At 34.8% G+C, this 20,874-nt stretch overlaps 1 protein-coding gene across 4 annotated transcripts in view; it reads left to right on the top strand.

The window, feature by feature from the left end:
- RIMS2 (regulating synaptic membrane exocytosis 2) overlaps positions 1-20,874 on the top strand; it is a 629,796-nt gene that overhangs the window by 352,141 nt on the left and 256,781 nt on the right. For 3 of the 4 annotated variants that reach the window (XM_006897149.1, XM_006897150.1, XM_006897151.1), the window contains 3 exons: positions 10,342-10,410; positions 18,909-19,065; positions 19,788-19,790. In XM_006897149.1, coding sequence (XP_006897211.1) covers positions 10,342-10,410; positions 18,909-19,065; positions 19,788-19,790 — 229 coding nt within the window. The remainder of the gene's footprint in view (positions 1-10,341; positions 10,411-18,908; positions 19,066-19,787; positions 19,791-20,874) is intronic. The other variant, XM_006897148.1, reaches the window with a different exon arrangement.

Below are 20,874 nucleotides of genomic sequence, written 5' to 3'. Positions count from 1 at the left end.
CTCCTGGTCCAAGTGTAAGTTTTACACAAGCACAATCAAGTGTTCTTGGATATCCATCTTCTCAGAGTGAGCCACAGTTTATTGGGATCCACATAGTGGATAACACAGACATTCCTCTGGTACTTTCTGCCTTCAACCAAGATCCAGCTAACATTAGCTATAATATCCCTACTACCACAGCCTCTTCTAAACCCATCCTATATATCTGGCAGTTCTCAGTTGATGTGTTGGTTTGTTTTGGTTTTGTTTTTTTGTTTTGTTTTGGTTTTTTTCTGTTACAGTCATTTTTGGATAATTTTCAGCAGAATCTTCCTTGCATGTGATATTAATGATATTGTTTGATAATTGTCACACTTAGTCAGGTCACATTTCTTTGAAATAGGAACAAATATGTATCCATTCAGTTCACCAGGTGGTTGTCCTCCAGATTTCTTGGCACAACTTAGTAAGCATGCCCAGGGCATCATCTTTTTGTTTGTTGAAATATGTCAGTTGTTATGCCATCAATTCATGGGGCCTTGTTTATTTGCCAATTCTTTCAGAGTAGCTTGAACTTCTACCTTCATTACCCTGGGCTCTTCTTGCTCATACATTGTTTCATGAAATCTTCTTTGCCTATTCCTTTCAGTACAGTGACTCTGTATACACTTTCCATCCTAATGTTGTTGTTGTGTGCCATTTAGCTGGACCCATATCTGACCGTTTGGTGGGTTTTCAGAGGCAGCTGGAGGCTGTGTGCCTTTGGGATTGCAGTGCAGCTTCTTACCATTAGGTCACCAGAGCTCCCTCAAAACCAACTAAACAAAAAACTCAAACCAAAATACTAATAATATTTATATATGTAGTGTTAGCCTAAAGTTGTCTTTTTTTTTTTTAGCCATTAGCTACCCGCTTCTGGTCTCTGGATACCTTAACTGCAGAGTACATAATCTTGCAAATCAGCATCAGCTGTGGAACTAGTGTAAAAGAAAGAGTGTTTCCCACACTAGTCACCAAGACTTAAGGCAAGGAAGACTTGAGGCGAGCAAGGATTGTGGCAGCAAGATCCTGATGAGAGTGAGATCCTGTGAAGGAGAGACTGTGGCATTGATATGGACAGATTGTGGCAAGGTGTGACCTGAGGCTTTTTGCATTTCTGCTGGCCACAGTTAACGTTTGGCTGTTCTTGCCAGGTGTTTGAAGGAGAAGCTGACTTATATATAACTACTCTGAGGCAAACTTTGCTGGATGATTTGGTTTTGACTGTTGAACTGAAACCTAAGCCCAGACTTATTGAGTAATTATGTCTTGGGACTTTTGTGCTAAAGTCTGGGCATGTATTGTGAGATATTCCATGCCTACCACACTCCCTTCCCTAATAGACCCCATTAGTGGTACTTTAACTGTGAGTCTGTGACTTAGCACTGTCATCTTGTGTTGCTGGGGCTCTAGACGCAACGTGGAGCTGGGCTACAGGCTCTTTATCTGCTTTCTGCTCCTGGGATGTCAGGGCTGTGCTACACTTACTCCCTCTGGCCCTTACAGAGAGATGCTCATAGCCCTATTCCCTGTCCCTATTCCTATGTCCTGTTTTCTCCTACTTATATATCATTAATAATCAAGACAGTTGTCAGAGGCTAGAAAGGGACAGAAAAAGGACATGACTATATACTCTATAGACTAATGTTATTATGATTACTACTGTGTAAATGGACAGAGTATTAAAAATCTGACAACAAAAATGACTTGAGACATAAATTTTAAATAGTTCTAGATCTAATAAATGAAACTGTAATTTAAGATGTACACACAAAGAAATCATCAACCAACTTCAATTATTTCAGTGATAAATATTTCTAAACTTTTAAAAGAAAAATGATACTAAAGTATAAACTCATATATTAGCAGAACTCTACTGGCCTAGTAGGTAAGGAGCTGCACTGCCAATGCAAAGGCAGGTGGTTTGAATTTATAAGCTGCTCTGTGCGAGAAAGATTGTCAGGCTCTTTCCTTGTCATTTCTTGCTTCTGAAACCTGTTAGGAGATCAGCTATGAGTCTCTTCTGCCTCAACAGCACATAACAACATATGTTGCAATACATATGTACATATTAAATACATAGCACATATTAGATAGATAGATAGATAAAATATCAAGGTGCCGTTGAGGCAGAACCAACTCATAGTTGAATCTCCAATGAGGTTCAGAGGCTGTAAATCACATGGAAGGAAAAGACCCACCTCTCTTTCCTACAGAGCACCTGATGGGCTCAAAGTCCCTACTTTTGGGTCAGCAGTGCAGTTCCTTACCTACTTGATTATCAGCACTTGTATAAATATGTGCTTATTTTAAAGTATTGCACTCTATTATATATAATAATATTGCAGTCTTTACATTTTTAGAAAGACAATAATCTTGGCATTAATAAGTTTAGATTCATTATAATGTTTTGTTCCAGACTTTGAACCATGAAAACCTGCATTAAACTTTACACTTAGCTGAGACTCTAATTTTTTCTTTTAATGTCCTTTCTCCAAGGACATATATCTGAGGCAAATTGTTTTAAAAGAAAAAGCTCATGTAACACATCTAACTTTAAGCATTTTATAAAAGTGGTGACTTTCAAAACTCTACTTTGGTTTCTGCTTAACAGCAGTGTGCTTGTCCCAATTTTCTCAAATAACACCATTTGAATTGACAAAGAAAATCATCATCTTGGCAAATTCCGCTTAATCTATAGCTATCCTATAATTTTCAGGTCACTGACGATGCACTAAGTCATGAAGACATAATGTTCTTGAAAACTATTGTGTGTATTATATGCCCTATATTTGTTTTTTTTAAATTTTATTTTATTAATTTTAATGAACCTTTAGAAAGATTTTGGATTTCCCTGACCTATATTTGTTATATGCTGCTTTGTAATCAAGTGTCAGTGGAATGTCTTGAATCCATGGGAAATAGATGTCAGTCTCATCCTGTAAAGATTTGTCACAGTGAACATCTAATGATCACTATGGGTTGAAATCAATTCCGTAGCAATTGGTTTGGTGTGAAGTTTCTGTTTACTTTACATGAAGGCACACTGTTAACACGTGGAAACACTAACCAAGAGAAAATTCAGTGCTGAAGAATTTAAGCTGCAGAGTGACATAAGTTTGAAAGAAAATACTTACTTTACCATTGTCTTGAGAGCAGAAAACGGTATGTGGACCATAGGGCTGAGGACTTCTTTCTGAAAGGCCAGAAGGAGTGAGAATAGCACAGTCTCTGTCCTCCCCAGAGCAGTAAGCAAGTAAAGAGCCTGTAGCACAGACTCATGGTGCTTTTGGAGCCAGTGAACAGCAACAGAGCCCTATCAAATGATTAGAGGTTCGTTTATCCATTTTTGGCTTACAGACTTTACTCACAGTTGTGGTACCAACAATAAAGTTTATTAAGGAGATAAATTAGAGATTAGGAGAAGCAAAGAATATCTCACAATACAAGTCCAAGTTTATTCCAGCAGTTCCAAGACAGATGAACAGCAATACAGTTACTTCAAGTCCTACTTTTAGTTCATCAATATAAATTCAATAAGCCTCTGGTTTCCTCAATCATCCAGCAGACTTTCTCTCAGAGTAGTTATATGTCAACTTCTCCTTAATTATCATCTATCCAACAAGAACAGCATAACCTTGAACTGTGGTCTTTATCTCCAGGGTTTCTCTGTTTACACCAGGCCATAGTCTCTTCACAGCAGTGCCACAGTCACTTCACCCTCACTGCACTACTATGGTTGTCCCTCATAGGGTGGAAGCACTTTTTTTATATGGTCCCACAGTTGTTGGTAATTTGCAAAACCATGTATCTGCAGTTAAGGTACCTCGAGACTATGCCACTAGTCTATGCCACTAGGGGCTAACGCATTGGCTACAAAAGCCAAATTTCAAAAATTCTGACACCCCAATAGAATAGTAAATGATGATTTTTTCAAGTTGTTTTTTGAATGTGAGTTTTCTATGTCTAGCAATTATTTTCTGCATCATAATATAGTATATAAACACAAATATAAAGAAGCTATGATAACCATTAGTTTGTAAAGTAAATGATACTACTGATTTTTATTTAATGTACCTTGTAAATGAATTTCTGTTCCTCACTTAGAATAATTGCATTTATATTCTATTTTGATATAGTTTATAATACAAATATTTTACTAATTCAGAGATTGCCTATATTTTATTCTGTATTAGTATAGCTCTCTGTACTTTAAAATCAAGAGTTCGAACTCTATTTGATGTCATGAAACATAGTTTAGATTTTTAAAATCTTTGTTACTTGTAAAGAATTTTAAATATATCTTTGACATTACCTTAACATTTATTTTCCAGATAAAGTCTTATGTTCATATAACCCAGGTAAATTTTAGCATGTGTAATGTTTAATGCATGTATTCATATGCACTGTTTAACTAATTTTGTTACTGTGTGCTCTGTCTGGCTATTGTGCATATGTTAAATTTCTAAATGAATTGTCAGTAGTTTCCTTTTTCTGCCTATAGGACTTTTCCAGTATTTCCATGTTTACAGTTTTTATTATGTTGGTATTAATATATATTTGTTGAATATAGTGAATTCTTATCTCTTTGTATCTAATATTGTCTCTCTAGTACTAATTCCTCAACAAAGTATTTTTTTCTAAATGTATGTTTCTATATTAAATGTTCTGGATATTTTAAACTTATATGCATGTACCATACACTGTTTTAATATTTGCAGGACCAGCCAGTGCTAAATATTCTAACCATGTTAAAATGTAAAATTAGTGTTTGCTGTACTTTCCAGTATTTTTAGTATTTTTCCATGTTACCTTAGGAAAATGGAATATGTTTAATTTTATTACTCTAATGTTGCTTAATTGTGTGGATCATACAAAGTTGTGGCTGACTCTGTGCAATTGTATTCATGCGGAACCTATACCTGAACTAGAAGGTTGTTGTGCAAACCGAGCAGGGAGCACTGTGTAGTTTAAAATTAAAGGATTCCATGAGGGCTGTATTTTCTCTTCAGACCTATTTAAGCTCTATGCTGAGCAAATTATTCTGGAAGCTGGACTTTATGAAGAAGATTGTGGCCTTAGGATTGGAGGGAGACAGATCAATAACCTGTGATATTCAGATGACACAACCTTGCTTGCTGAATGTGAGGAGGACTTGGAATACTTGTTGCAGAATCTCAAAGAATGCGGTGTTCAGTATGGATTACATCTCAATGTCAAGAAAACAAAGATTCTTACCACTGGCCCTATTTGAGGCAACATCATGATAGATGGAAAAGAGATTGAAACTGTCAACAACATCACCTTGGATCCAAAATTAACACCTTTTGGTACCAATAGTCAAGAAATAAAGGAGACACATTACATTGGGAAAATCTGAAGTTTGAGACCTTTCCAAAATACTAAGATGTAATGATGTCAGTTTGAGGAACAAGGTGTGCCTGATTCAGGTTGTGGTCTTTCTGAGCACTTGTTAGGCATCTGAGAGCTGGACAATGAATAAAGATGCCATAAGAAGAACTGATACCTTTGGGCTCTGGTGTTGGAGAAGAGCACTGATCCTATGAACTTCAAGAACAAATAAACATGTCTTGGCGAGGGTGAAGCTGGAGTGATCTTTGGAAACAAAATTGATGAGGCTTCACCTCTCATACTTTGGACATGTTGTTGAAAGGTACTGTTCCTTAGAGAGGGACATAATGCTGGTAAGGGTAGAAGGTCAGTGAAAGAGAGGAAGTCCCTTGACCATTGCATTGGGCTCTGGTGTGTTAGGATGGCACAAAATAGAACAGGGTTCAGATCTTTTGATCATGGGTCACTGTGAGTCGTACTGGACTCGCCAGCACCTAACAACAACAACAACAATGTCGCTAGGAAACTCTATTCAGTAAAGAAAGACATCACGGTTAGAAATGTGGAATGTCAATTTAAGAGCAGAAGACCCTCAACGAGATGGATTGACACAGAAACTTGCAATGATGAGTTCAGATGTATCAGAGATGATAAGTATAGTACAGAACGAAACAAGAGTCAGATCTGTTGTGTGTGTGTGTATGTGTGTGTATATATATAGTGTGTGTGTATATGTGTGTATGTATGTACACACACACACACCCACACACACACATAAATAGATAGTGGTGTACCCTGTGTACATTAGCTTTGAAAGCTGCCCTAACCTGAGCCAGTCTCATCATTTCTGACAGACGTCTCCCATTTCTCCAGTCACTGAGTCAGTCCAACTCATCCTGGCTCCTCCTTTCTTGTGCTATGCCTCCATACTTCCAAGTATGATGTCCCTCTCCAAGGAGTGGTCCCTATTGGCCACTTGTCCAAAGAACATAAGACTAAGCTTCAAAATCCTTGCTTCTAGGGAGCAGCTTGGTTTCACCCTCTCCAGGGAAAACCTGTTTGTTCTCTTGGCAGCCCACAGTATGTTCAACACTTTTCTCCAGCACCACAACTAAAAGGCATTGATCTTTCTTCTGTCATCCTTAATTATTGCCCAGCTTTCACATGCATGGCAAGTAATTGTGAAGACCATGGCCTGCATCAGGTGCACTGTAGTCTCCAGACTGACATAATTGCTCTTCAGTACTCTAGAGAGGTCCTTGACAGCAGACTTTCCTTCCCAATGCAATTAATCCTTTGATTTCCTGACTGGTGGTGCCAGGAATGTTAACTGTGGAGCCAATATAGTATTGCATATTTATATATGCATACATACGTCCATACATATGCACATACATATATAAAATACATACATGTTTGTGTGTACAATTGAAGACAAGGAGGACTACATATTCTTTTAAGATAATACGACTGCTGAAGGAAAAACTCCATTTAATATTCCAAACCCAGATTTTAAAAAAGAAAATACTTTTTTTTCCCAAGCATACAGCTTCTAAATAAATTTTTCAGTGCAACTAATGTTAAAGAAATTTCTTTAAGTAGACCGAAAAAGTGTTGCAATTGGTAGCCATATACCTAATATATAATATTTTTTGTATGATTTAGTTATTTTTAAATCCAATTGTCTGTTTAAGCAAAAAGTAATGCCAATGCAGTGGAAGATTTAAAATTTGCAGAGTAAAGTACATGATAACAATAGCATAAATATAACAATGATTGTATGAAAGGAGAAAATGGAAATACACAATTTTGGGGATTTTTCAGAATTATGTGTTATAAGGTGTAATTATCACTTGAATGGAGATTGTAATATGTTAAAGATGTATATGCTAAACTCTCAAACTACTTTTAAATAATAAAACAAGGTTGTCATTGTTGTGCGCCAATTTGTCAGAACTGACTCATAGCTCTCCAGTGGACTTTTCAGAGGCTGCAAATAGCACAGGAAATGATTGCCCATCCTTCTGTCAGGGAGTAAGAGGTGGGTTCAGACGACATGCCTTTGGGATTGTAGTGCAGTGTCTTACCACTAGGGCATTGGAGCTCCATAGTAAATTAAAGATGTATACATTAAACTCTCAATCTACTATTTCAATAACAAAATAATAAGGTATGTCTAATAAGACAACAAAAGAAAAGATAAAATAGATTCATAAAATTTACGTATTTGGTTTAAAAATAACATGAAGAGAAAAATTGGAACTCAAAACAGATGAGAGTAAATAGCAAATTTTTAGATGTAAACAAGGAATCAATGATCACATAAAATATTAAATATCTAAATCAATTATAAGGCAGAGATTCTCACATTGTATAGTTTAAATTAAAGGCGTATTTACTATAAAAGGGCCCAAATATGCCTAAAACACTCACTTTAAATATAAAAACACAAATAGGTGTAAAAGAAAATTAATGAAATGAAATATATGTAGCTATCCATTAGCACACCCAGACAAATAGGGAATATTGTGATAGATGGAGAAAATATTGATATTGTCAATAGATATTATTCTACAGTTACTGAAATAATTTTAAAATAGTGTAAGACTCTAATCAAGTAGTTTTAGGATAAATAGCTTAGAGCCAGGGAGGAAATTAATAAATTGTAGAAGATTTTAAAATAATTTTCTCTCAGGCATTGCTAACTATAGTAATTAAAAACCTGGTGAGAATAAAGACGACTCAACTCATGATTGACAAGCAAAATTTTATGGTCAGAAATCAACATGAATTTACCTTCTTGTTAAATCCATGACATTTTTATTAAAAATATTAATATACTGTTTCTTGTTACATCCATGAAATTTTTATTAAAAATATTAATATACTGTTTATACCATCCACTTCCTAAAGAACATGCCTCTGGAAACTGTATGAACTTTGATAAATGACAACAGTTGTTGAAAAGCTTCAGGCCTTTTGTTCATAGGGTTGTAATGAGTAGTGCTCAACTGGACAGCAATCACCAGCAACATTCCATAATTTATTTTTTCAAATTTCAAATAATTGGCATTTTACACTATATCCTTCAACCTTATGCTATTAGATAAATTTCTAGTAAAATACTGTGTACTAATATGAATTAAATAAAATAGATGATACACCTCTGTAGTACACATTTTTCTTCCAATTTCAGTGTCTATAATTATAATGCAGTTAATTCAGTAAATACTGTTTGAAGTTAATAAAATGAAAGTGAGAATATCCAGATAATCAACCTTTTTCTTGACTTTGAGAATTTACAAGGTACCAGCTCATTAACCATTCTTTTCGTTTCTCCTCATCAACCAGTCTTCATGACCCCTCCAAAAGGAAATAGTAATAATAGTTTCACAGAATAGAACTGAGTTTAGAGCTCTTGTACATAGGGTCACTATGAGTGGCAGGCGACTCAATGGCACACAACAACAACAACAACAACAATAATAGTTTATCCAGTGGCACCACATGATAAGAAAAAGAGAGAGAGAGACAGAGAGAGATGTCTTCCTCTTAACCATTAAAAGGGAAAATCAGAACAGAAGAAAAAGCAAAATTTAAAAATTAAATTTCTAATAATCTCAGCAGTATTATAAAGCATTTCTTAAATAATTTCAGTATAGCTATTTCAGATACAGTATAGACTCTTATTGTTTTGGGGGAAGTATATATTTTTGATACCTGAGTTCAGTATGTAAAATGAGTTATCATGTAAGAAGACATCCAAAATAAACTATTTATTAGGAATAGCAGTGCTGTCCAAATTCTTCACACAGTGTGGATGGAAAAATGCATGAAACACAATGAGTATAAACAAAACGCAACGTATACAACTTTGTTTTTTAATACCTCTTTTGTATGCAAACCAATAAAATAAACAAAAAAAAGGTTTCCATTCTTGAGACATGTGGCAGAAAACACAAATTAGGATATTTTTATTTATATATGCAATATGTTTCAAAATTATTTATGAACCATAGTCTACTCTAGTCAACTCAATGCAATGCTATTTTTGCCATAGCAAAATAAACCTGTTAAAATTTGTTGTTACATTTATTTATAAGGGAAAAGAACATATATCTGAAACTCCCAAATAGTAACATTTTTCTGTCTTGGGCTACTTTGTGGAACACATAGCAAAATTTTTAATTTAGATAAAGTAGTCTGTTTCAAGAGAGCTCTGATGGACTAGTGGGTAGATTGTGCTGCAGATCTAAAGGCAAGCAGTTCAAATCCACAAGCTGTTCCATAAGGAAAAGCTGCACAAATTTCCGTGACATTTACAGCTTGTGAAAACTCGCTGGAAGGTCAGTTATGAATTGGTTTTGATTCAACATAATTGAAAGCAAGAAAGGTTTAGCTTCATGAATGATCAATTTTTCATTAACAAATTATTTAGAGAAATAGCTCAACTAATAACAATCTGCATTGAGTGTACTTTATAAAAACTCTGTGTTCTATCTCTGTGGGTGAAAATGAAGTTTTCTATACATTCAATTTCTTAATGCAATGTTTAAAAAAGAAACATTGATACTTGGGGAAAAGCACATTCCTTATGTTTTAAAATTTACTTAGATCCAAGAATTTGTTCAAATGCATCTGAAATGACTTGTTTCTTTTCTAACAGATTTTATCAATGAACTTAAAATAATTTATATATACCTAGTAGTATTAGTTCAAGTTTAAAATCACTTACAAACTTTATCTTATACTTTTCAAGAATAATTTCTGTATAAAGAGTTCCCTCTTTACCAACATCTGTACCTCGTGGAATTTGTGTAATAAGTGTGGATGGCTTTCCTTCTAGCTATATTTTGACTTCATTTTCAAGTGTGTTATTAAAATCTTTTCTTCGTTTTTCAGGTTTGTGTGGATTTTGGTTCTTTATGACATACTCAGCAATTTTAATTTTTGCTGTTGTTTGCTTCATAGGATCAAAGAGAATAAGTGATAGTGAAGTCTCTGACTATGACTGTGATGATGGAATTGGTGTAGTCTCAGGTAAGAATATTCTATTTTATAAATTAAGTAGGCCACAATGAGAAAGAAATAACCCAGATTCCCATTCCCGGAAATGACTTTTAAATAGTATTAGGGTGATTTAACAAATACCTGAATAATTTTGGTTTCCTTAATATCTATGGAGTGCTCTGGTGGCATAATCCATAGAACGCTGTGCTGCAAACACATGTGTCTGTGTGGTGAATCCATAGGTTGTTCTGTGGGAGAAAGATGTTCTGTCTCCTGCTGTTGAGATTTACAGCCTCAAAAACCTAATGGAGGGTCATTATGAGTTGGAGTGAATTGACAGCTCTGAGTTTTGAGCATAATACATGTACCAATTATTAGAGTAAATGTTTGTATTGGAAGATGCTGGGGAAGAAATGAATTTAAAAATTTATATTTATTATGCTAGGGGACTCTGGTGGCTTAGTATTAAGATATTGTACTGCAATCTTGAAAACACACCATTTGAATCCACTATCTGTTCCATGGGAGAAGGATGGACAGTCTCCTCCTGTGTCATTAACAACCTCTGAAAACCCACTGGAGAGTCAGCTCTGGATCACTTCCAACTATGGAACTCAACAACTCAGCAACTATGGTGCTAGCCTAAATGTTGGATATTTTTAGCCTTATAGTTAACTCCCTCTGGTCTCTGGTCACCTTATCTGTAGGTATTTGGTCTTGTCAATCAGCATGGTCAACAACAGGCATGGGCTAGTATAAAAGAAAGAGTAATTCCCACACTGGGCAGCAAGACTTCAGGTGAGCAAGACTTGTGGTAAGACTTGAGGGAGACTGGAGCTAGACCCTGGTGAGAGCAAGGTCCTGGTGAGAGCAGGACCCTGATGGCAAGACCCTGGTGATGGTGGTGGAGAGACTGTAGCACTGCTGTGGAGAAACTGTGGCAAAGTGTAAGCAGAAAAGTCTTGAGACAAGGGTCACAGTTAAAGGCTTTTGTTGTTCTGGTTGGATGCTTGAAGGAGAAGGAAATTTACAACTGCTCTGAGGCAAACAAACCTTGCTGGATGATTTGGATTTGACTGCTGAACTAGAGCCAGAGCCTTGACTAAATTGAGGAATTCTGTCTTGGAACTTGGGCTAAAACCTCGATTTGTTTGGGGGTGATATTTTTTTTCTTCCCTCACTTGCAAACTTACTTTCCTAATAAACCCCATTTTCTTTGTCACAACCTTGATTTTGTGAGTCAACAATGAATAAATGAACCTCCTGCTGCCTGTGGGGCTCTGCATGTACCATAGGATTGTTCCAGGGGTTCTTTCCTGTGCTTTCTGCTCTGAGTTGATGTGGGCTATATTACTTTTCTCCCTCTCACTGGCCCTTCCAGAATGACACTCATGGTCTTGTGTTCTTCTGACCAGTCTTCTCTTTAGACAGCTGTCACTTGATAAAGATTTTACCATAAATCTGAAGTGTTCTTATATAAATGAAACTGTTGCATATGTCTTGAATGTTCTAAAAGTTTAAAAATACCATAAGTATTACCAACAATAGCCTACAGCTAGTATTAGCTGACACTGATATATTTCAGGGAGTAGTGTATGAGTAATAAAAAGCCAAGGGAAGAAATTCAAGTTGCTTTGAAGGCATTGGCAAGAAAGTAAGGCATCAGCTATTGATACGATACCAATTGACAGTTTCAACTAACAAATACAGTTTTGGATGTCCTTATCAGTGTGCTAAGAAATTTAGAGGACAGCTCTCTGGTCAACTGACTGGAAGAAAATCCATATTTATTCCCATTCCCAAAAAAGTGATTGATCAGAATCTGAAAATTATCAAACAATATCATTAATACCACGTGGAAGAAAAAGTATTGCTGAAGATCAAACAAAAATAGCTAGAACAACATTGCTGCAGAAAATATGATTACAGGCTTCAATATGGGTTCTAACTCAACATCAAGAACACGGAAGTCCTAACCACTATGTCAGTAAGCAACATACATAATAGATGAAGAGATTGAAATTCTCAACGATTTCATCTTACCTGGATCCATCATCAATACCTTTAGTACCTGCAGTTAGGAGATTGGGAGATGTATGACATGAGAAAAATTAGCTGTCAAGGACCTCTCCAGAATTCTGAAGTACAAGGATGTGTGTCAGTTTGAAGACTAAGGTGCACTTGATTCAAACCATGGTATTTCCAATCCTCTGCTATGTACGGGAAGATTTGACAGTGATTGACAGAAGAAGAATTGATATATTTGAGTTGTGGTGTTGGAGAAGAGTACTGAATATCCTGTGGACTTCAAAGAACAAATATGTCTTGGGGATGGTGCAGCCAGAGTGCTCCGTGGAGGCAGGATGGCAAAGCTTCCCCTCACGTACTTGGACATTTTTTGGGAGGGGCTATTACTTGGAAAGGAACTTTATGCTTGGAAAGGTGGAGGGTTAGCAAAGGAGAGGAAGACGTTTAACAAGATAGATTGCAGTAACTGTAGCAATGGGCTCACGTGTGTCAGAGATGATGATGATGGTTCAAGATAGTACAGAGTTCAGATCTGCTTTTCACAAGGTTGTTATAAGTCATACTTGACTCAATAACAAGCATTTAAGAATCACAGTAATACAATTTCATAAATGGACTCATTTATGCTTAGAAATTTATAAAATATTTCAATGTTTTAGATAATTAGCTACTTTTTCTATAAACCTTTAAAAATTTATACATACAGTTGTTTTGTTCTGTCACCTCAGAACCTACTCATGACTGATTTTTTGACAAGTGGCTGTAAATCACACAAGACAAGTTTTCCCTTTTTTCTTCTTTAGAGTGGCTAATCGATTTAAACTATCTGCTCTTGAAATAGTGGCACATCTCCTTACCACTAAGCTACCAGAGCGTCATATATATATAGCTTATTAAAGTAGAACTGGTACTAACTCATAGCAGACCCTCCCACAAGTTTTTAGAGGCAGTAAATTCACAGAGGGAGATTGTCCATCTTTCCATTGAGGAGCATCTAATGGGTTCCAGAGAGGCATTGCCTCAGATTAGCAACATAACTTGATGTGCTCTGTGCCACTAGAGCTACCTATACAGACACACATATATAATGAATCTTTAATATTATAAAAATTTTGTTCCATTCTTCGTAAAGAAACATTAATTAAGTGAGAATTATCCCATCACAAATAAATTTTCCTCATAACAGATTGTCTTTCTTGTATATAAAATATGCTATAATTAAAATTTATCCAATACTCTTTGTATTCTGTTATGATTAGAACTTTTTAAGTTATCTCAATATGGACAACAACATCAGGATTATTCTTTCACAGTTTCCAGAGTGAGAATTTTTCATAGACTTATTACTTATGAATTATTAATTATGTGACAATTAAATTTATATTATTATATAATAAGCCTATTACTTCTGATGAGTATATTTCTTATGTTTCCTTTTCTTTCAGCATTTTGTTTTATAATTCTACAGTTGAAACTAATTCTGAGTGAATAAATGCTTCAATCCAAAATAGTTTATCAAATAATATATTTTCTACCAAATTTTTTAAGGCATAGGAAAGGTGAATTACGCTCATACCCCTTAAGTTATTAAAGAAAGAAAGTTTAGTGTTAACATTTTAAATATTTAATGACTACATATGGGAAAACATATACTAAAAATGACTTTTTAGTCTATGCACAAATACTTCTTCCTACAAGTTGAATATCTTATCAAATTCAGGGTATTAATTACAGCTATAACTTTTTGGTTGCTTTATTAATTTCACATTTTATTAGAAAATATAATAATTTTTTCATATTTTCCATGTTTTATTCATTTACTTATTTTGATTGACTTATACTAGAGGTCTTTTTGACAATTGCATTAAAAATGTTATTTTACAATGTAAGTTCAAACTTTAATTAATATTTAGATTCAAATTTCTGGGGTTAGCAACTCCAGATGCAAGTTTTAGTTCAGAAATTAACTATATGTCTTTGGCTATTAGATTTCCAAAAAGGTTACCAGTGTCATTTAGTAGATGAGAGAATGCCAAGAGGCATGCAGAAGAAGCGAGTTATATCTGTACCTCACAAGACATATGAAAAAGAACTCAAATGAGTCAGTGACTTAAACATATTGCTGTAAAAAATTAACTAAGATAACAAAACTCTTAGAAGACAACTTAAAAGTAATCCTTTGGATATTGCTCCACGCAGTGGAATTTTAGCAGTGGCACCAAAGGCATGAGCAACATTAGTCAAAATAAGGAAGTAGTTCTTTAAAAAGATTACACACTTTTGCACTTAAAAGGGACTTTACCAAGGAAGTGAAGAGAATACGTGAAAATGGGCAAAAAGATGTGAGGACGATATATCTGATTAAATTTTTACATTTAGAACATTTAAAGAACTCCTGTAACTCAATCTTAAAAAAATGGGAAATAATCTAATTTAAAAAATGATCAAGATGAAAATTTCATCATAGAAAATATATAAATGACCAATACACACATGATAAGGTTTGCACTGTCGTTTGACATTGAAGAAATGCAAATCAAAACTATAGTATCATGCCATTTCAGATCCACAAATATTGGTTTTATCAGAAAAATGGAAAATAACAGGTGTTTACAAGGAGGTTTTAGAAAATGAAGTGGTGGACCAATGGTGGTGGAAAATAGTTTGCTGCTTCTTAAAAAAGTAAAAATAATTCCTCAAAACAGCTGAACTTAGAAATTCCATATGATCCAGCTATTCCACTGCTAGGAATATACCCTGAGGATACTAGAACTGAGATACAAACGGACATTTGTACACCAATGTTCATAGTAGCATCATTCACAACTGCAAGAACTTGGAAAAAGCCCAAATGTCCCACAACAATTGAATGGATTGAGAAATTATGGTACATTCACATGGTGAAATACTAAATAGCACTCAGGAGCAGTGATTTGGAAAAATTACTACGTGACTTGAGAGAGATTGGAGAACATTATGCTGAGTGAACTAACCCAGTCTCATAACAAATACTGCATAAGACCTTGATTGTAAAAAATAGAAGGATAACTAGTAGAACGTGTGTGGGAGTCCAAGGGAGGAACAGCTGGCAGCAGAGGGGTGAGGGTGGGGGGAGGGGAGGAATCATAGTGTTGCACAATTTGGTGGGGTGGTGAGGTAAAGGAAATGGGAAAGATCTGCTGGAAACATGGAAACATGGGGTAATGGTAGACATAATTCAATAGGGATTAAGTTTATAAAAAGAATATGAAAATTATTGTGTGAAACAATGTGAATGAAGGAGTGTGAAACACAATATGTATGAATTTTGTATACAAACCAATATAAAAGAAAAAAATTAAAGTTAAAACATATTACCATATGATACAGAAATTCCATTCCCAGTCATTTACAGGGCACTCTCGTGACGTAGGAGTAAACAGTTTTGCTGACACCCAAAGGCAGGGTGTTCAAATCCACCAACTGCTCAGAAGGAGAAAGATGAGCAGTTTCCTCAGATGCAATTTTATGATCTCTGTCAGCTATTCCAACTCAAAGGCACATTCTGAGTTGATTCTGACTTAGTGTTACATAACAGCAACAGGTATGTATTTTAAAACATCCTCAAAACAGAAATGTAGAGACTCCAGTCGGTAACTGTAGACCCATGGTCATTACGGCATTATTTACAAGAGCCAAAAAGTTTATATAACCCAAGTTTCCACCAACAAGTGAATGACTAAACAAACTTGATTGAAATGTATAAGGAAAATGAAGCTGAAGTTAATTTTATGACAAACCTGACCCTTGAAAAAAAATATATCAGATGTTCTTATTGTTGTGTGCCAACAAGTCACTTGCAACTCATAGCCACCTCATGTACAATAGCCCTGAAACCTGCTCTATTTTGTGCCAACTTTACTGTCTCTGACATACCTATCCTCATTACCCCAGTCACTGAATCAATCCATCTCATCAATGGTCTTCGTCTCTTTTTTTTGTCCTTCCACCCTTCCAAACATGATGTCCTTCTCTGAGAACTGGTCTCCTTACAACATACCCAAAGTATGGGCAAACCAAGCCTCAGAAACCTTGCCTCCAAAGGGCAGCCTGGTTTTACCCTCTTCAGGTTGAACCTGGTTTTTTTCTCCTGGCAGTCCATGGTATATTCAACACTCTTCTCTAGCACCACAGCTCAAAGGCATCAATTCTCTTTCTGTCATCCATAGTCATTGGCCACCTCTCTGATATGAAGTGATAAATATTATAGTATTCCACTTAATAGGGAATATCATTCCAACTAATGCTTAGTTACATTAGTGTCTGAGAGGAGGAAAGATGGATAATCTCATTTAAAGTTTTTATGAACTTTTTAAATGATAGGACTGATGATTACATAGCATCATGAGTGTGCTAATGTCACTTAATTGTACCTTTAAACATAATAAACACAATGGTGATTATAGTAATGTCACTTCTTTCTCATGCATTTTCTAGCTCTGTAGATTCATGGTATTTTAAAGATACACAATTTGGGTCAAATATCTTTATTACTTATTTTCTCACTGTTACTTTTCCAGTCATTTAGATTTTTTTTTTAATTTTACCTTTATATGTCAAAATGCCAATTGCTTCCTAGGACATATTTGCATTGAATCATTTCTAGTGTTAGTTCTTATTGAGTGGGCTATTATGCAAAAGTAAGATTTATTGTAGTGCTATCATCAGACTTATTTTGCCTTCCAACTCTAAAATACTTGAAGAAATTACCACATGGGGAAACATCCGTCTAGTATCTAAAGGGAATTGGTTCTAGGACCTTTGTGTGTATCAGAATCCCAAGGTACTCAATTCCTATATAAAAAAAAAGTCATAATATTTGCATATGACTTACTCACATCCTCCCAGTTATATATAGTCCTTTATAAATAAACAAGTAAAAAAATTACTGAAAATATAAACAAAATCTCCATAGCTTTTTGGTGGAGTCCAACTCATGGGAATCAACCTGATTTCCATTGGTTTATGATGCTATAAATAATTATGAGAGGACTCTGACTCATCTTTTACTTGTGGTCTGGCTGGTGTATTTATATCACGAGAAGTACTTTTTAAAAAGTACAAATGCCTCTTGGGGATTGCCATATTTGAACTTTACCAACTTCTCAAAGGGGAACTGTCCCTGTCAATATCAATCACACACACAAAAATTCCCATGAAGTAAAGACATATCTTCTACACTTCTGCTCCTCTTTCTACTCATCCCAACAGTATTTGCAGTCTTGACTGGATCCTAAATCTGAATCAGTAGTTCACAGACCTCACAAAACTATATTGAGGGGGTCAAAAGGCTATATATATTCAGGTTAGTAGTAGAATATAGTCAGGACAGCTTCTGAAATGCACTTACAGTTGCCTCAGTCTTGAGCCTTGTGGCCTTAAGCCAGTGTTATAAAGTTCTTAGTACTGCCAATTGTGGTTCTTCCCTACCTTTAGTCCTCCAATAAACTTGTGCAAGGGCTTTTGGCTCTGGTTCAATGGCATAGCAGTCCCAAGGTCTGCTCAGGCTCACATGAAGTTTCTGGTTCTCTGCAGTGACAGCTGTGACTGCTGCTCCCGCAGGCCCAGGGCTGATTAGTGCAAAATCAAGGCCCCAAAGGATGTGTATTATTCTCTCTTGCTTATTCTTTGCTGCTGGTGAGGTTCTCTTCAATTCTGCTTCATGATCAGATTATTTTAATGGCAAGGCTAGCCAAACCCTTTGTTGATTGGCAAGACTAAGTCATTCTTCTGGATAGACTAGCAACCTATTCTCATATTTCTGCTTATCTATGGCAAAGATGTGGCTAGGAAGATTCAATGGCTAAGAAACCCATTTTGAACAATAAACCCTTAGCATCACAACCTTTAATACAAGATACATTATAATGATAAACAAATAGCCTCTTATTCTCTGAGTGATTTCTTTGACCATTTAATTTTTTTCTTCTCAAATATTTTCCATCAGAGTTGAGTCCACAGTGATGCCCACTTATACTTAGGGCTGATTCTACTTCAAATACTATTCAGAGACTTTTGGTCTTATTTTTATCTCTTATTGAAAAAATGATACATCTTATATTAATTATTTTAATCATTTAAATATTTGGGGATATTTGGAGTTATTTCTAGGTCATTGAAGAAATGAAAATATAGTCTTAAAATAAACTTGCTTTTGTTGAAGGTAAGTGTATATAAATGTTTTACTCTTTATGTAAGTGTGTATATTTACTTTCTCTGTTCTTGTACACAAATCTTATTGTACCTACCATATACCTTAGATATAGCAGCCATCTAAATATTTGACATTTTTTTGTGTATTTGAAGCATATTGTTTTGTCTTATTTATGAAATAATATTTATTATTATTTGCATTTAATGTGCTTGCAACCTTTCATGTTGAAATTTTATATTCTAATTAAAGATAAAAATAAACACATTTTTAGCATAGGTAATTTTTAATTCTAATCTCCCCACCTTAGATTATCGACATAATGGTCGAGATCTTCAGAGCTCAACATTATCAGTGCCAGAACAAGTAATGTCATCAAATCATTGTTCACCATCAGGTTCTCCCCATCGAGTAGATGCAATAGGAAGGACTAGATCATGGTCACCCAGTGTCCCTCCTCCACAAAGGTAAGATAGCATATACACATTTTATGCATGTAATGGTGCTCCAGACTTACTTACTGTGAATTGTCACTAATCATATATAAATATAATAAATTACTGGTGGAAAGTTATTTAAGGACAAAAACCCCCTAACCAGACCCATTTAGACACCAGAGTAATATGGAAACCAGCTTACTTTGTATTTTTCTCTATTTTATATGTTGTTTTATTTTAATAGTTTGAAATTGTTGAGAACGACCATCTTTTAATCATCTATTTATGTTGGACATATTGAGTTGTTATCGCTATGCACCATTGAGCCAATGACAGGTCCTGTCTACCCTGTACGTTACAGGTCTGAACATTGCTGTTTCTGCATTATCTTTAGGGTCTGTCATGCTGCAGCCCATTATGATAGTCACTGTCCATATGGTAGTCAGTCCATCTCATTGAGTGTCTTCCTCTCATTCCCTGACCCCACTGCTCTTCCCAGCATTGATGTCAGATGGATCTTGTGTAAATCCAGATATACCAGAAAGATAGTTCCTTGTATTTTATTATGTAAAATAATTTGACTGTGTGAATCATAATAAATTATAGCTATTATTAAGAATGAGAACCCTAAAATACTTAATTGTGCTCACATGAAACCTATACATAGAAAACTATCTGGTTAAAATCAGTTAATTGTTAATTGATTTACAGGTCATTTAAAATAGCTTAAGAACTACTGATGATTTGAGAAGTAGGTAAGAAAAACAACAGCCATCCGAATGGTTTTTAAAATTTGGGATAATTATCAGAAGAATAAAACATTTTATGGTGAGTTAAAAACTGGCTCAGAAAGTCTACAGTTCCAGGTCTTGAGCCTTTGGAGATTTATGATTAATTGGGTTAGTTTTGCAGAGATTCTTAATGGAGTAAAAATTTTGGAAATAATATATTGAAGCTAACAAAAAATATGTACATGAATCATGTTTATGTACTTAGAGTGTTTAAGACATTTAAACTTTCTGAGTGTTTAAGACATCTAAACTTTCTGAGTGTTAATGTTTAAAGTCCCATTTTTTCATGAGTAATTTAAACATGGGAGCCATAAGTTTGAGGTTACAAATTTTATATGTGGCTAAGAGACCTTTCAGTTTTCATGTATATATGTAATTTCTTTGATTTATAAGCATTATTGGACACTTAGAAAGAGTTAATTTATTTAAATTGATCATCAGATAATATTTGGTGTTAAGGAATCATTCTAGTCTATAAACATTGCCATAATTATGCTATATTCTGATTAATGATTGTTAAAATGTGATAAATGTAATCTGAAATTTAAAGTTTAAGGAAGACTTGAGTTCAGATTTTGACTTTTTAATAAATATTCATCCATTTTAAAAAATGTTCTCGTAAACTAAGGAGAAAAGTTTTGAACACTTTAATAGAAGATAGATTTAAATTTTCTATTATTTCCAGTGCATGTAATAGCTAAAACCAGGAATTGTGCTATAAAAAATTCATTCTGCCCTGAAAAATTAATTCTGCTATGGAAGTATGCAAATAAGGGTTAGTAGGCATCCCAAATCAAATGAGTCAATTATATAGACTTCTACTGGATCTTAAAAAAAACAGTTAATCATTATACCTTAAATAAGATCCACTAATATATTGCATAAAACCAGCAAACTTAAAAGCAAAGAACTATTAACTGTGTATGAACTATATAAGAGTGTAAATGAGAGCCATGAACAACAACAACATCAAAAAAATAGGAAACCAAACCTGTTGCCCTAGAGTCAGTTTGACTCATAGTGAGCCCACAGGGCAGAGTAGAATTGC

This window comes from Elephantulus edwardii, unplaced genomic scaffold (genome assembly GCF_000299155.1).
Source record: "Elephantulus edwardii isolate Elephantulus edwardi_28Jun2011 unplaced genomic scaffold, EleEdw1.0 scaffold00202, whole genome shotgun sequence".
Lineage (NCBI taxonomy): Eukaryota > Metazoa > Chordata > Mammalia > Macroscelidea > Macroscelididae > Elephantulus > Elephantulus edwardii.
This window is presented reverse-complemented; position numbering and strand designations above follow the sequence as displayed.